This window comes from Hemiscyllium ocellatum, chromosome 7, assembly GCF_020745735.1.
Source record: "Hemiscyllium ocellatum isolate sHemOce1 chromosome 7, sHemOce1.pat.X.cur, whole genome shotgun sequence".
NCBI lineage: Eukaryota > Metazoa > Chordata > Chondrichthyes > Orectolobiformes > Hemiscylliidae > Hemiscyllium > Hemiscyllium ocellatum.
In genome coordinates, this window is record NC_083407.1 from 94,870,674 (window position 1) to 94,888,832 (window position 18,159).

The following is an 18,159-nucleotide window of genomic DNA, read 5'->3' on the forward strand; positions in this document are numbered from 1 at the left end:
GCTCAATGATGGGCGATTACAGTGATAGGGAGGGGAAGAGACCATTGTTTGGGAATGGTGGGACAGGTTGGAGGACTTTAACATTTAAGGGTGGATGGGGAACAGACGTAAGCCACTGAGACTGGGTGGGGCGAACAAGACCTGAAAAATATTGAAGGTGTGCTGAGAAAAACAAAACTCTCCTCTGCAGCAAAACACACACACACACACATTACCTCATTAAAATAAAAAGGAGCAGGTGAAAACTGCCAAAATAAAATTGGATTAATAACATTTTCTGGAGGTGGTTTGAGGGGGGGTGAGAAGGGAGGAGTTTAGAGAGCTCATCCAAGCCATCAGGAAGAGAAAGGAGGGAACAGTGCTTCTATTGTGTCCAGAATAAACAGTAATGATTTATGGGATCGGTAAAGTCCTAGCATACAACACTGCAATTGTGTGTTTGGTTTCCATGCTCCCCATTCTGCTACTTCAAATGACAAAAGGATGGCTTCTCAAAAGATGACAAAACACAATTTTCCTTAAATGGGGCCTACTTCCTTTCCAGAAGTTATCTATAGTTTGTCACAGCTCCCAACACACGTCTGAAGACCACGGGGGAGTCTCATTTCACAGATACCCTGACAACACCCAGCTCTACCTCACCATAGTGTTTAAATAGTCACTTATACTGGACTGTGCAGTCCAGTATTTCCTCCAATCAAATAAACCCCCATTAATGGTTTCAAATCCTCATGGCAAACTCCATTCTCCAACTCCATCATCTCTCTGGCAATTCTCAGAGATGGAACCAGACGGATTGTAACTTCCAGTATCGTACCTGACCCCATGATGAGCTTCCAAATCCAATCATGAAGACTGCCTACTTCCATCTCCACAACAGATGGTCGACTCTATCAACCCTTCAACTCATCTGCTGGAACCCTCATTGTGCCTTTGTTTCTTCGATGTCTGATTATTCTAACATGTCCCTGACGAGGGGTGCCATACTCCTCCATCCGTATATGTGGGATCATCAAACTCAGTGCTGCCTGCCTGTATCTAAAACAACCAAGTCCCATTCCCCTGTCATGGCCTTTGTCACTGACCTACACTGGCCCCTCCTCAAGGAGCAACTCAAATTAAAATGTTCATATTCATCTCTAACACCTTTCCATATCCGCAACATCTCCCCATCTCTGCACCAGCCTCATGCCTTCCACAATATCTATGTCCCTTTAGTTCTGACCTCTTCAGCATTCCCAGCTTCAGTTGCTTCACGATTGATGAGCTAAGCCTTCAGGTACCTGGACTTCTAGCTGTGGAACTCCCATTTTAAATGTCTTTCTCATTTAGCTTCTTCAAATCATACCTCTTTGACCAGACTTTGACCATCTTCCCCAATATGGCTCAATCTCACACATTCCTTTACAACGCTTCCATGAGGTGCTTTGTCACAAATGTACTACTTGAAAGGGTGCTGTATAAATGCAGCTATTCAAAGGGTATACCTCGAATAACAACTTGACAATAAAATTGACGGAGTGGACTCAGCCTGTGCTTAAAAAGGAAGCATTTTTTGCTCCCCCTATAGGGAAGACATTCTTGGGATGTGAGCTTCACTGAAATAATTACCATTTTCACCCTAGCATCAGCAGTGGTTGATATTCTCATGATAAAATACAGTTCAGAAACAGTCCATTCAGTCCAACTGGTCCTGCACCACCTCCCACTCCTCATCCTCTCATCCCTACATATCCAGTGTATTCTTCCATTCCTTTTCCCTTCATGTGTTCTCAAGCAACTTTCAGCATCCCCTTAAGTGTATTGACACCATTCACCTCAATTCCTCCCCTACACATGGTAGCAAATCCCACATTCTCTCCACTCCCTGGAGAAGGGTGCTTCCCTTGGAGTTCCCTACTGGATGACAAAGAGCTGCAATGATGGGGATACCTGGGACAACCTTGCTGGATGCTACTTGCTCAATCTATATTCAGCCGTGGATGTGATCATTTGTGACCAACTCTGTGGCCAGCTTTAGAGAACAGTTAAGAGTCAAGTATAATGGTGTCCAACTGAAGTCACATAGCTTGAGGATTGCACATTACCCTCCCTAAAAGGAGGTGGTCAACTGTGTTGGGTTTTGACAATTCATGACTACTTTTCGCTGTGTGCTTTCCAATTAGTGCTCACACCAATAGGGAGCAAGAATTAGATCTTCTCTCAGTCATGTCACTTACGGATATATCACAAGCTACGGTCAATATTTTCCATGGCACCCATTTCCCGTTGTAACTTAGATTTAGATGTTTAAACTACTTACAGTGTGGAAACAGGCCCTTTGGCCCAACAAGTCCACACCGACCTGCCAAAGCGCAACCCACCCAGACCCATTCCCCTACATTTATCCCTTCACCTAACACCAAGGGCAATTTAGAATGGCCAATTCACCTAACCTGCACATCTTTGAACTGAGGGAGGAAACCGGAGCACCCGGAGGAAACCCACGCAGACACGGGGAGAATGTGGAAACTCCACACAGTTGCCTGAGGCGGGAATTTAATGTCTCTGGCGCTGCGAGGCAGCAGTGCTAACCACTGTGCCGCCCAACTTATCCACAATATATTGCACCCGAGGCACAGCGTACAAGAGTAGGGAGGTTGTTAAACTTCTATTAAAAATACTGGTGCGGTTTTAAATGGGGTACTGTGCCCAGTTCTGGGTGTCACAAGTTAGGAAGAATCTGAAGCCAAAGGAGAAGGTGGAGAAAAGATTCAGGAGAACGATTCCAGGGATGAGGAAGTTCAGTTCCAAAAATAGATTGGAGAGGACAGGCCTGTCGTCCCTGGAGGCATTTGACAAAGGTATTTGAAATTGTGAGGGGCCACACAAAACAGATAGAGGGAAACAAAATGTGAAGCAGTTTGTGGAAGGATGAAAAATGAGACACCAATTTAAGGTCATTGGCAAAAGAAGCAATGGCACCATGAGGGAAAATATGTTCACACAGTGGGTGGCTCAGATCTGGAAAGCACTGCCTGAGGTTGTGATGGAGATAGGTTCAACCAAGGCATTTAATAGGGAATTGAAGAACGTTGAAGGGTTACACGAAGAAGGTGGGGGAATGACACAAGGTAAACTGATAACTCAGAAAGCCAGTGCAGGCACAGCTGGTCAAAGGTCTCCCTTCTGTCCCAGTGATTCTCTCATACTGTAATTAAATAAAATCTTTCACCTCCAAGTCCACTCTTCTGGTTTTGAACAACGATTTCCAAGACAGCTGAGTGGAGGTGGTCAGGAAGCCTTACTTGTTTCATGGCAGCACCCCAACCAGTGGTAACATGTCAACAAACTGCATGTTGTCATGTGATCATTTAAAACTTGGCATTCTTCCATTTGTCCTGATGAGTGCAAGGCAAAAAATATTGTTTTTTTTTAAACATGGCAGACAGGTGGGCGACAGACAGAACATCACAGGCTGGTGACTTGGTGGGTTTACTGAGTCATACAGTGCAAGGAAACAGACTTACTACTAATTGAGAAAGTCAGTCAGTCATTACCAGATCAGTTTACTGACTGGCCCATAAGCAGTCACATTGAGGGGTTTTGCAAAAAAGAATACAACAAATGAATTATGAAGGATCAAGATGTACTGCAGAGCTCTGGAAAGCATTAAACAAGATACAGGACTGAGCAAAATGCTCTCCCCTAAGCCCTGCAGTGAACTCCTTAATTAGGGACAGCAGGATTACCACAGGATTTGAGCTTTGTGCCAAGAAAAGGATCAAATGAAATAATTAGCAGAGCTCTCAGGTCCAACAAAGGCCAGTGTTAATTGGCTGAGAAAGCAGCTATTGTCCGTTACAGAGGCTCCCTCTGGAAGGTCACTGGTCTGTTTGAAGCAGCAGCAAGAGAGACTGTACATCCTGCAGAGCTACAATTAACAATCTAACTCAAGATGAACAGACAATTCTGCAATTTGTATATTGCCAAGAACTTTTTTAAAAATCTTATCCTCACAAGTTTGAGTTTCTCCAGCACAATATGGAATCTAATAGTAAATGGTGACCAAATTTCACAAAGCAGGATAGAAGCCAACATCCTCAAGTTTGCTACAGGATATTGATCAGGACTGCAGCCATCATCCTCAAAAGGACAAAAGTACTCCTCCTTGGTCTAGTATTATGCTCAAGATTCCATACTAGACAGGCCTGTCCCTTTAAGGCAGTCCCATGACACAAGTACATGGGATATGCCAACATAAAGGCCTCAGTTTCAATTATTCCCTCTCATGTCAATTTACTCAGTCACGTATCTATGGTAAAGAGTGTAAGCCAACAACCCGGCACATGGTGGCTCAGTGCCAGGGACGATTCCAGCCTCGGGTGACTGCCTGTGTGGAGTTTGCACGCTCCCCCAGTGTTTGCGTGGGTTTCCTCCAGGTGCTCCAGTTTCCTCACCCAATCCATGTTAAATTGCCTGTAGCGTTCAGGGACGTGTAGGTTAGGTGCTTAGTCAGGAGTAAACGTGGAGTAATACGGTTTGGGAATGGGTCTGGGTGGGATACCCTTTGGAGGGTCAGTGTGGACTTGTTGGCCCTAATGGTCTGTTTCCACACTGTAGGGATTGTATGATAATTCTAATCCAGGCTCTGTGATTAAGCCTATGAGGTGTGAGGTCTTGTAGATAAGGAGGATTGCAAATAAATTTCAGACATTTGAAGAAGAACCCAACAACATGTGGTAAATGTTGAGTGGACTCAGACTTATAAAAGAAACCACAAATGGCATCACTTTCACAAAACCAAAGTTAAAAAATGAACAAGGGAACAAATCAGTTTTAACTCATTGGAAGGTGGTGGTTCTGGTAGGTTTAAATAGGGCCATGAAGGACTAGGGTGACTTTTCTATTCAAGAGAAAGGATCATTGCTGACTCAACCAAGACAACAGTAAGATGAAAACTCCTGTTTGTTTTAGAGCGAGTTCTGCTGGAAAGGTACTGGGAGAGTTGCCTTATTGAACCGCTGCAGTCCGCGTGATGCAAGGACACCCACACACTGCTCTTGGAAGGGTGTGCCAGGATTTTGCCACAGTGACAGTGAAGAAAAAGCAATAGAGCTCTCAACCAGGGTGGCACGTGGCTTGGGTAGAGGCCGGTTTAGTATTCATTTAAGTGTTCAAGTTAATCCTGACCCTATCACATGGGGAACCACATTCCCATCGCCTATTACAGTGAGAGAGAGTTAATCAAGAAACGATCCCTTTCCCACCCTCAGCATTTGCTATTAGAGCAGACATTTTAAAAAACTATCAATGCTTTTAAAATACAATGTGATATAATGCAGAGGCATCATCTTAAAACTAACCTCTAGTGCCTATAGAAGATATACAGTAGTTTTATTGAAATCGAAAATCTACCACCATTACCTGTCATTTCTACTGGGAAGCATTCTGAAAAGGCTGGACATCTTCACATTACGTACTGTCCAACTTGTGTCTTCGAGGTGATTAACGCTGCTGCTGTAACAACAAATGCCAAGAAAGAGAAATTGTCTCTTTGTCTAGTTTGTTCCTTTCTGATCAGATGGCACTGGGTTTGGCATTGTGTGATGGTTGCCTAAGAGGCTTAAGGGTATGGTCAACTTCTGCTCCTACTTCTTCAGTCAATCTGGAAAAAGCTGTTAGTGCAGATTTAATCACAAATCAGCCACACATCCATTCCATCAATCCAACTAGTTCCAAATCGGCTCTTCTTACAGCTCAGGCAAAATGGTGTCTGTCTGGGCTGAGTTGGTAGGCAAGTTCAAATCCCATACCAGACACTTGAACACAACAAGGCAGGCTGTCACTCCACTGCACTGGAGTGCTGAGGGGAGTGCTGCACAGGAATGGAATGGTGGAGGAGTCACTAAACGAACTCAGTCTGCTCGCTGATACAGATGTGAAAGATCCCCTTCTGCTATTCTAAAGAGGAGTTCAAACTTAACCAACATCAATTTTAAAAATATCTTGGTGGACAATGCTGCTGTTTGAGAGAGCTTGTCATGTTTCCTATATTACAGAAGTATCTACACTTCAAAGAAGTGCTCCATTGATTATAAAGTGCTTTGGGATGCTGAAGCAGTGATAAGTGCACATTTAACTTTCAAGCTAATCAATCCTACTTGCTTTTGAGACAGTTCTGCTGTAAACATAGATATGTGAATATTAGAAAGTCAGTATGCATTTCAAAACAACCAGCTGGAACCCCGAGTCTGAAACAGTCTCAAATGTTATCAACGGCTGTACAGTCATTGGTTGGGCCACTTTTGGAATACTGCGTGCAGTTCTGGTCTCCTTCCTATTGGAAAGACGTTGTGAAACTTGAAAGGGTTCAGAAAAGATTTACAAGGATGTTGCCAGGGTTGGAGGATTTGAGCTATAGGGCGAGGTTGAATAGGATGGAGCCGTTTTCCTTGGAACGTCGGAGGCTGAGGGGTGACCTTATATAGGAGGTTATTAAAATCATGAGGGGCATGGATAGGGTAAATAGACAAAGTCTTTTCCCTGAAGTGGGGGAGTCCAGGTTTAGGGTGAGAGGGGAAAGCTATAAAAGAGACCTAAGGGACAACTTTTTGACACAGAGGGTGGTACGTGTATGGAATGAGCTGCCAGAGGAAGTGGTGGAGGCTGGTACAATTACAACATTTAAAAGGCATCTGGATGGGGATATGAATGGGAAGGGTTTGGAGGGATATGGGTCAGGGGCTGGTAGGTGGGACTAGATTGGGTTGAGATGTCTGGTCGGCATGGATGGGTTGGACCGAAGGGTCTGTTTCCGTGCTGTACATCTCTAATACTCTGATTCTAGTGCTACTGGAGGGCAGGCCCCTGTGGAACTGTAACCCAGCAATCATTTCAAAGGCACTTGACACAGAGAGGAATTTAAAAAAACAAAAACAATTGAAAACAGAAAAAGAAAAAAGGAGGGAAGAAAAGTAGGTCAGGGAGAAGTCATCCTCAAAAGAGCAGAGTTTTAGTAAGTTACTTTGAGCAGGGCGAGAGGGGGTTAGGCAAGGGGAGTTGGGGAGTTGGATGCATGGCCAATAATGATGTGAAGAAAGGAACTCTGTACGCGAGAATTGCAAATAGCTTCAATATGGAGAATGGAAAACTGCAAGGACGTTACACCATCAGTGGAATGTACTCTCACCTCTAAAGCTACAAAAAGTCATCCACAGTCCTGCAAATGACGCCACAGAAATCCACTCCCACACAGTACTGGGGAGGGGGCTGTTTCTTATCGGGTGAGAAGCCACGGCCCTGACTGCCCAGTCAGGTGGGCAAAGATCTCACCCCACTATTTTGTGGAAAAGCAGGAGAACTTACCCTCCCCAGTGATCTGATCACTATTTAACCCTCTATCAGCATCATTAAAACCACATCAGCTGGTATGCAACAGCTTGTTAGGATAAATCACAGCTTATGTTTCATCCATAACAGCACTAAGTAGACTTCATAAAGTGCTGGGAATCTCTTCGAGTTAAAATAAATGGCACTCTCCTTTTATAGAGAAGGAACGGCCAATACAAGCAAATGAAGGAGTAGCTTACTTACAAGTGTTTTTTTGCCATGCTGGTGTTGCAGTATGGCTCACAATGGGTGATGTGGCCCTAGACTGAGGCAACTTAGTCTGAACCATTCCCCAGCAGGTAGCATAAAGTATTCACTCTCACTAATCATTGAAAATGTCCACCAATGCAAAAAGGCATTGTGTGCTCACAGAGACTTCACTAACCACATACACAGAAATAGAGTGAATGACTCAACTCTTACAATGGAGGGAAAAGATGGTACATAATGACAGGATCACTAATCCAGTGATCCGGGGGCGTAAACTTGGGAAATGCATTTAAATATCACCAAAGCCTTGAATGCAATGTCTTTTGCAGTCACGAAGACCACAAGGACGGTCAGACAAACCCATCAGATTCACCAATGCCCTTTGAAGTAATGAAATCCACCATCTCTACCTTGTCTGGTCTATATGCGAATCAAGACCCACAGCCACATGGCTGATGGGCTTGGTACAAAATACTGACCTGGTCAGCAACATCCACATCCCATTAAAGATTAAATACAAGAGCACATCATTAAAGTCTATTTCACTTTACAGCACAAAAAGAAAAAAAAATCAGAAATCCTGCAAAACAATAACTGAGAAACAGCTATACTTGGAACAAAAAAAGTCTCAGAGCAGATTTGATAGAGGGTCTCTTTTTGGGGAGATCTGAAGAACAGGAACAGGATATGATGGTGCTGGATTAAGGAGAGGTGTGCTTTTGTCAAGGTCTAGACAAGAATTCTGAGTCTAGATTGTTGGCAAGATTAGAGTAGAGAGTGTGGTGCTAGAAAAGCACAGGTCAGGCAGCATCTGAGAAGCAGGGAAAAAAAAAAAAATCAACATTTCTGGCATACGCCCTTGGTCATGATTCCCGATGAAGGGCTTATGCCCAAAATGTTGACTCTCCTGGTCCTCGGATGCTGCCTGACCTGCTGCGTTTTTCCAGCAACACGCTCAACTCTAATCTGCTGTCCTCACTTTCTACCTGTTGGTAAGACTACATTTATATAGAAAATACTCCAACTAGTTACACCGTTGTGCTTAGTACAATGTTTGACATGGAAAGGTTCATCATTGTGAGATCTCTTGCATCATTACTGAAGCTGGGTTATTTACTTATATATCGGAGTACGGAGTCTTTATTCTACAGAGGCTCCTCTGCCCCTCCAGTTGTTCTACCATACAATGAGTTGATGGGTGACCTATGATGCAACTCCATCTACATACTTTTACCTATTTCCCTTAATAACTCTAGATGACAGAAATCTCTCATTCCCAGATTTAAAAATAGCAACTAAATTATTCAACATCAACTGATGACGGTGAAAGCGCGTTCCAAACCTCTGTCATCATTTCTATGTAGAAGTGCTCCCTAATTTCACTTCAGGAAAATTTGTCGCTTATTTGTAGGGTATGTCCATAGACAGAGTCCTCAACTAGCAGAAATAACTTAGTTCAATGTACCCATTCAATTCGCCTTAGTATCTTCACTATCTGAATCAAATTCCAATGGACACATTCATTATTTGTGTGAGGAGCCCAGGTACCATTCTGGTAAAGGTATTTTGCACACTCTCTACAAAGACCAATTCCTCCTAAATTGTGGTGCTCAGAACTGTTCACAGTCACTTGAAGGGAGATTAACCAGGGCTTTGAACTGCTGAAACAAAATCTTCTGCCTTGCATTCTAGTCTTCTCGATATAAAGGTCAGCATTCTGCTACTCTTTCCAATTATGTTTTGTACCTGCTCAAGATGTATCAATGATTTAACTGAATCTCTCGATCTCTTCAGGCCTCCACTGTTTCTAGTGTATTTACAAAGCACCCTGTATTTATTTCCTGCTCAGCTTCCAAACTCCAATCTCCTATCTGTTTATAACTGAAATCCATTTGCTGCAATTTCGCCCGCTCACTTCATCCATCAACACTGCTTTGTAATTTTATCCTTCTGCCTGCACTGCTTACGCTGCCACCTATCTGTGTGTCATCAGCAACTGTGGTTTTCCATTGCATTATCTAAATTGTTCTTAAACATAGTGACTTTTTGAAGCTCCAGCACAAATTCTTGTAGGACACCGTCAATCACATCCTACAATTAAAGAACCTGCACATTATCATTTTAAAGAGAATAGTTTCCAGAACGTGATGGGTTAATAAGCCAATGACAAAAGGTCTAAGGTGATTGACAGAAGAACTAGATCCAACACAAGGAAAATTTTTACATAAAAAGAGTGGTTCGATTGCAGAATATGTTCCTGTCTGATTAACTTAAAAGAAAAATGTAGATACAGATTCAATAATACCTTTCAAAGGGAACTGGATGAGTGTTTGTCGAGGATAAAACATGGCAATTCCTTCATGGGTCATCAGCATCCTTGACCATCCCAAATTACCCGAGGGCAGATTTGCTCGGCCATTTCAATTCTGAGGAGGAAGTGAGGACTGCAGATGCTGGAGAGTCAGAGTCGAAAAGGATGGTGCTGGAAAAACACAGCAGGTCAGACAGCATCTGAGCAGCAGGAGAGTCGCGTTTCGGGTATAAGCCTCTTCATCAGGAAGGCCGAAACGTCAACTCTCCTGCTGCTCGGATGCTCCCTGACCAGCTGTGCTAATCCAGTGCCATGCTTTCTGACCCATTTCAGTTCAGAGTTAACCTCGTTGCTAGTGGTTTGGAGTCACAGGTACGTCAGACCTTAGCAAATCAAGAAAATAAAAGTTTTTTTTCAACAATTAAAAAATTGTTTGGATAATTCCATGATCTCCATTAAAGAGATTAGCTTTTAATTAAAATTTTTGGTTGACTGAATTTAAATTCTACCAGTTGTCATGGGGAGATAGAAGTAAAAAGTCCATTGCAAGCTTGGGCATATTTCTGCCCAGCTCGTAGGGTAAAGTTTTAATATACCAGGGAGGATCAGCACTTGTAATGAACTGAAATATTATACCAATCCAGATTCATCAACAATAAAGAATTCAAAATTTTTTGAGACTTGGTACACTTCTTCACAGTCCCTACACTGCTGGATAAGTCAAGGCAGTATCAACAGGGACAGACTGTAATAGATATGATTAAAGCTACTCAATGTTCAGCTCCAGCCAGGGGCCAATGTTGGCAAATGTAGTATAAATAAAAAGTTATTAACTTTGAACACTAAAGCAACTAGTCTCACTAGATATTGGATCTTTGAATAAATTGGCAACGTTTGCCAAATAAAAGTAATTGGCACGGTGAAATCCTTGATTTGAAGTTAAGGTAACCACATAGAGATATAGGATAGCTAGATGAGGTTACTCAAGCCTTTACCCTGTGGATTTAACAGACAGTGAGTAGGTTTCATAAGATGAGTCAGCCAGTTTTAGCTAGAGAGAAAGACAACAAGACATTTTCTCATCTGGAACCCAATTCTTTCACGCCTCACGTTCACAGTTCACCAGAGAGATCCAGTCATCGATTTACCCTCTCATCGTGGTCCTAACAATCTCCCTGTAACTAGACAACTTGTGAAGGTTACGGGTGCAACAGCCAAAACACACTGCTGACAACTTCACCAAACTGACCACTCTCCACAAAATAAATACAAAAGAAATAGAGATCTGAAACAGACAAACAAATTGCTGGAAAAATTCAGCAGGTCTGGTAGCATCTGAGAAAACAGTTTCAACTCTCCACAAATACAATGGAAGGAGAGCATCAGTATTCAATGCACTGGATCCTTCTACTGAGGGTGTACTGCATTGCTGAAGGCACTGTCCATCAGATATAGCATTAAACAGAAGTCTCGTCCACCGTCTCGAGGAGATGTCAAAGATCCCTACAGCATTTTTCCAAAGCGGCAAGTGAGGTCTCCCAGACACCCTAGAAAACACTTAAATCATCAAAACAACATCACTAAAAACAGATCATCCCCTGACTGGAGGAACCTGCTGTGCACAAACTGAGTGCTGTCTTCTCTGTGCTATGACAGTGATTGCACCTGACAATTACTTCACTAGCACCCAAATAAATTGGACATCCTGAGGTACTGAAAGTTTCTATAGAAAGTTCTAACGATACTTAGTTATGCTATACTTGGCCATACTATCTGTGCACGAGGGTTCCACTTATACTTTGAAATGCTTTGTTATCTATCTTTAAAGGAAGTCCATTGCAGCACACACTCAATCTGCAATAAAACTCAGCCTCACATGGGGAGATTTCTGGTCTCTTAACGGCAATAACTTGGAAGCTGTCCCCAATTAAACGTCAATCAACTTGTACAGGACTGGACGGTCTGTGATAACAGCACCATTATTTCAACTCAGCATTCCTCATCCACATCACGAAAGAACACCTCGATCTACCTTTTGAAGGTTTTGCCCAAGGGTGGGGAGATCTCAGTGGAGCATATTGTATTCCCCCTATCATAAATTCTGTGACCGGTAACCCTCAGGAGTCACTTTGATCGCAAAATCAATGATGAGGCGGAACTCCTGCCCTGTTTCTTACGAGACTTGAAACCTCCTTTAATTCTTTTGCCGGTATATTAAATTTCATTCAGAGAAGCTGGTATTGAGAACAAAATTAAATCCATCTCCGTAGCCTTCAGCAAGGATTACTAGGAGTCACCATGAACATGAGAGACCTGAGTCACGCAACACCTGAGACATGCCTGGAGTCCGCAATGTATTTCAAGTTCAACGTTAGAAATATGAAAGAAAAACAGTATCTTGCTGGCTGGTAGACCATTGCCAAATTTCAACTGTCTAGAGTGACTCGGATAATGGGTGTCCAGTTTTCAGATGTTTCACAGAAAGAAACCATATAGCGTAGGGTGTACACTTCAAACGTTCAGATACAAAGATCATCGCAGCCTGAGGGATATCAGTGATTTGAAAGAGAAATAAAAATGACACCAGGGAGGGGGCTGGGGCACAACAGTAAGAACCATATGTCTTGTGGTTCCGTCTCTAAACGAAAGCATCAAAAAGACCACAGACCCGTTCGAATTCCGGAACTCTCACTTGATCCGAACAATTCACAAGGAACAAACATCTGGGCAATTCAAATGAGCTGACAGAGAATTCAGTCTTACAGTGGAGAAGCACGGGGGGTTTTGTTTTCCCCCCAACCCAACATTCCTGAAACCCCATTTAGGTCATAAGCCCAAGGAGAATGAGAGGCTGTAGTTAATTTAAATGGAACAATGGGGAAAAGGCGGTAGAACAGTATGAAGTAAGTGCACAGTACAATGGACTGAATGGCCTCCTTCTACACTATAATAATTCCGTAATTACAGAGAGTCAGGAAGGGGGAAGAAAAGCAGCAAAGGCGCCAACATGAAGAGTTGCTGTGCTGGATGTTAGCAATATTTAACATTCTATTTAATTATGTGGGTGGAGAGCACTGATTGGGGTTTCACTCGAGGAGACAGAGAGGCACTAACTGAAGCTGTCATGTGGTTGAGTTAAGAGGTGTACACTTAAGTCAGAATATGGGTTGGCTTCAGTGTCATCCTTCACCAACTGGTGAACTGGAAGAAACAGCAGAGGGCAAGGGGTCAGTATTCGGGATTCATGAATGGGTGACACAATGGAGAAGATCAGCATCGATCAGGTCAACACAGTTAGACATCAGGTTCTCAGTGGTTAGTATTTAAATAACTAGGTTTAATAAACTCCATGCTTGGGCGCAAGGAATACAGTACAAAGGAAAATCATCACACTTACATAAAAGATAAGGATTTTAAACAGAGTCAAAGGTTGTTCTTAATTTTATGCACATGCATTGATTTATTTGAAGGAAAGGACTGCAGGTAACTCTGTTTCCAATAACAGAATTATGATGACATCTTCAGTCAGATACCACCATCATCAGCAGCTCATTTATTCACTCAGCCTACACAAGTTCTCAGCATATCCTCTGTCGTCTTCTTCAGAAAACTCCTCAGAAATAGTCTTAGAAGTACTCCTCCTATAACACGTGTTTCATAAACAATTCGGCTGTAATGCAATTTGTGAATTGCAGCCTTTGTTTTCATAAAGCGAACTCCCATTTGCCATTTCACAATTCCATTCCCTGTATTACCAGTCGGCTGTGATTCATTCTGCTGGTGCATCTATTGCAACGGGTTATCACCTGTGTGTATGTTTTTGCTTCTATCTGAAACTAAGGCAGGGGAAGCAACCATTAGAATATTTTGCAGGAGTGCTTACTGAGATCATGCATAGAGTTGGGGGGATGGGGGCCAAGGAGCGTAAGTGCAAATACAGCGATGTCCAGCAAGTGTTGGAGAGTAAGAAGGGCCATTTAGTTAAGTAGAGGCTCAGGTGCTAGCTAGCTGAAGCTTCAACACAGGACAACTTTACTGGAGAGAGAGAGAGAAAAAAGTGTGTGTGTGTGTAAGGGGGTGAGGTGTGAAACTAAGGACGGACCATTGGCGACCCCCATCCCTTCCTACCCCACCCATCCCTAAGTAATGCCTGATCCAAGTTCACCCAGTCTCTGAAGCATGGTGGGGTGGGGGGGGTGGGAGGATCTGATCTGAGTGACTCAGTTCCTCATTCTCTCTGAGACCTGCGACCCATTGAAACCTCCAGCTGTTCGGAGCATCCCAGCCCCTTTAGCCACCCCCTCAAAAGAAAAACAAAAAAAGTGTGATTTTACTCGTGCCAAAAAAAAACACTTCGGCAATTTTCACAAAGTTTAAAGGTAGAGAGCCGAGTTCAGGATAAAATTCACTGCACAAGGAACCGGGAATACAACAAACATATTGGGAAATTTTGCTTGTAACAACTTGGCGTTTCTGTAACTGACCAGTAATGGGCAGGTTGCTAAACTGGATTCCCGAACTATGTTTTACCTATAGGCCCCATTAGTTTTATTGCATGATTTTCTGTAACACAATGTCACATGGGAACACAACTACCACATTATAGGAGAACTATCTGTACGTTTACTTGCATCAGAATATGCATTGCTGAAAATGTGTTGCTGGAAAAGTGCAGCAGGTCAGGCAGCCCTTCATCAGGAATGAAGCTTGTGCCCGAAACATCGAATTTCCTGTTCCCTGGATGCTGCCTGACCTGCTGCGCTTTTCCAGCAACACATTTTCCGCTCTGATCTACAGACCTCACTTTTTCCTCAGAACATGCATTACAGGGTTTCCGAAGGGATCAGATGTAAGACTTTCTTAAATCCAAGTAGGTAAGGCATGGTCCTTCATGTCTAAGTGGGGTTCTCTGAACAGAGTAAATAACTCATGGAACAATCCCAGAGGTGAAGGACTACAGCAATGCAGATGGCTTAGGGAAGCTGGGATTGTCCACCATCGAGCAGAGGAGACCAAAAGGATGTTTGATCAAAACGATAAACGGTTCAGACACATAACACCATTCCCAAGGGCAGGAGGATCAGTAAGCAGACAGCTTTCATTTAAACTGATTGACAAAATATCCAATGGCAATGGAGGGAGAAAAACTATTTTTAAGCAATGGGTGGCTAGGGTTTGTCGTGCAATAAGGTGGCAGCAAGCGATTCAACAGCAAAAGGGGTAACACGAAGCTGAAACAAAATATGGGTTTGGGCAAAGAATAGGGGTGAGGAGGAATGCAGGGAATGGCAATCACTGAATTGCCCTTGGATTACAGACTCAGCGGACTGACATCAATTCCTGCATTGTACCATTCCACGATACAGCACCAACTAATAAGGAATCAAAGTGCATAGGGGGTTAATTCCTCATTGCAAGTTAAGGCTGTCAGAATGAGACTTCCCGATAGCTATGGGAGGTGGGATATTGTTGGATTAGTGAAAGATAACCTTCATCAGATTTTCCCAATATACAATGATGCGAATAACTGTGGGAAAGAATACCCCTGGTGTAAGAAGGTGGGCCAAACCTCATGTCAACCAAACCAAAAAGAGTCATAAACAATGAATGTTGGCTCCATGTCCACAATCATACATTAAATGGAACTCAACTTGAAGTGTGCTTCCACTGTTCAGGAGGACATGGTGGGGAACAAACACTTGACACTGTCTGCACTGAAACCCTTATGGTCAGTGACTGCTGGTGTGTGTCTTCCACCCTGGGACCCTCCAACCCCATGGCATCAATGTGGATTTTACCAGTTTCCTCATTTCCCCTCTCTTGACCTTATCCCAGTTCCAACCTTCCAACTCAGCACCACCCTCATGACCTGCCCCATCTTCCTTCCAGCCTATCTGCTCCAACCTGCCCTCTGACCTATCACCTTTACCCCCACCTCCATCCACCTATTGCCCTCCCATTTATCTCTCCACCCACCACCCCCCTCCCCACACACCCAAGGCTCTCAGCCTTATTCCTGATGAAGGGCTTTTGCCTGGAATGTCGATTTTCATGCTCCACGGATGCTGCCTGACCTGCTGTGCTTTTCCATTACCACACACTCGACGCTGGCGTGTGGCATGGCAAATGACAATGATCAATCACTGGTCACTGATTAACTCCACAGGTTATTTTTATTTGAAGGAGTCAAACACCTCATAAGTTGTGAAGCAGACATGACAGCCAAACAATTGGGTGGGTATCTGGGTGATGGGTCTCTGTGTCTGTGTAGCTTCCAGCAGCTAACCAGCAGACAGAGTTCTAATATTGTATATAGAGAGCACATGGGCTCCTTGAAGGTGAACTCTCTGAAAGGCAACAAACGTACAACAGGATGGAGATGTCCAGCTGCTGCTCAGACCTGTGGAACCGAGAGTATTACAACAAATACTGTCACCCCTGATTCTCAACGTGAAACAATCATTTAGCTACACATTCTGTTATGTCAGTTTTGTCAACACAAATTCGCTCAAACTCGACTGATGAGTTACTGGCATTGTTTCTAAACTGTGAATTTTTAAAACGTGTGTTGGCTGCAACGCGATTACATTACCAACACTTTAAACACTGTTTCTAAAGCCCAATTATTCTATAATGCGGGGTTACACAAGAATGCAGCCATTGCATTATAGGAGAACTGACCGTACTGGATTTCTGTCTGCTCTGCACCTCTGACCAAATCACTTATTCCCCATTTTGCACCAATTCAGTATCATATTAAAAAGCAATGAGCACAGGCAGTTTGTTTGGTCTTCACAGTTTTATTCACAAGGCTCGGACTGAGAAAAGTCACCCCAGCCTGATGACGCTTACTCAAGTGAGATGCCAAACCATCCCAGTCTTAAGCTGCAAAGAGTGGAACTGCAGAGGCAATAAGTGGATCATGAATGTCACCTTAACATCTGGGCAATACGCTATTGCTGACATATGTATCGCCTGCACATAGGAGAGGATGGCAGCATAGGCAGGGTGAGCTGAACAGCTGGTGGAACTTTACTCCGAGTCGCCCTGTCAATCTGGTAGCAGTCAGGGAGAAACCCATTGCCAACTACAGAGTTAACAGCTCACAACTGCTGCTGATGCCAAATTCTACATGGGAAGGGAAAATTACAATGAGGTCCCCCCAATGGTTACTGGGGCGGGGGGCATAGATAAACCTAAAGAACAGACTCGGTGCCTTTAGGAGCAAGGGAGAAAGGTGAAGCTGTGAAACAAAGATGAAAATGACAACTTGATTAATGTTGCTTCTCAGGGTTCTGACTGATGGCGATGGGTGCCAGCTGGTAGATTTGCCACTGTCAGCCTGGAAGAGACTGGGCAATAACCAGCAGTAGGCACCACATGACCGGTTCTGGTTTACCAGTCTAAAGACATTTAAGTCAAGCAGAAAAGTGATTGCTAACAGCAGAGGGATTAACCTTTGGGTCAGCAACACAGTACACCGCCCTTTTAACTCATAGGAAGTCCTGATGAAGACAGACTGGACAAAAGGGTGTATTTCACCTCTTGTGGAGTAAAGGGTTAACTATACCTCAACTCTAGCAATAGCTGCTGAGGCATAAGAAGTTATTTTATCATGGTCCCTGATCAGATTGGGCCAATGATTGAAAAAGGCACTGGGTGAAATCCTGCACTACCATACTTGTGTATATAATTTACTGGCAATAAATGTGACCAGTTCACATTAACCTTGTGTTCTGTCCTTACATGCCTTGAACCCCTGGAAGCAATGAGAATTCCGTAAAATTGGCTGCATTTTAATATTGGCAAGCTGACTAGTTCTCCCCAAACTCAAATCACTGGCTTTATATAATCCTAAATTACCAACCAGTGAGTTCCAGTCTGACTGGGCACCCACAAATTATTAGCTGTGGAATGCCATCCATCAAGAATGAAAGACATAGGCTGCAATTTTCGATCGAGGTCCCTGCTGGTTTTGTTCAAACACTTCCTTTGCAGGTGTTACGCGCTGCTCATGTCCTCTCGGGGCATCAATGAGTTATGGAAAGAACCAAGACAGGACAGGCTGTACCTCGCCTCCTGTAACCCAAGGTCAAAGTACCCTTCTCGAGTTCCGCAAATTGTTCATTTCCCCTTTCCCAATCCGACCACCTTTTGTTGACAAAGCAGGCCTGTTCACACTTTTATCAAACATTTTATCTAAAGGTCTAGAGTGATATTGGTTACATCTGCGATAGCATCAAGCTGCCATTGCCGCTTCAGGAGAT

General features: G+C 43.5%; 1 protein-coding gene across 2 annotated transcripts in view; it reads right to left on the bottom strand.

Moving 5' to 3' along the window:
* The window catches only part of ahr2 (aryl hydrocarbon receptor 2), a 148,670-nt gene that overhangs the window by 105,771 nt on the left and 24,740 nt on the right, over window positions 1-18,159 (bottom strand). Inside the window, exon 1 of one of the 2 annotated variants that reach the window (XM_060827516.1) lies at window positions 5,407-5,428. The exons of the other annotated variant lie outside the window; for it this stretch is intronic. Coding sequence (XP_060683499.1) covers window positions 5,407-5,413 — 7 coding nt within the window. The 5' untranslated portion in view covers window positions 5,414-5,428. Of the gene's footprint in view, window positions 1-5,406; window positions 5,429-18,159 lie in introns of those variants that run through there. 2 annotated transcript variants of the gene reach the window in all.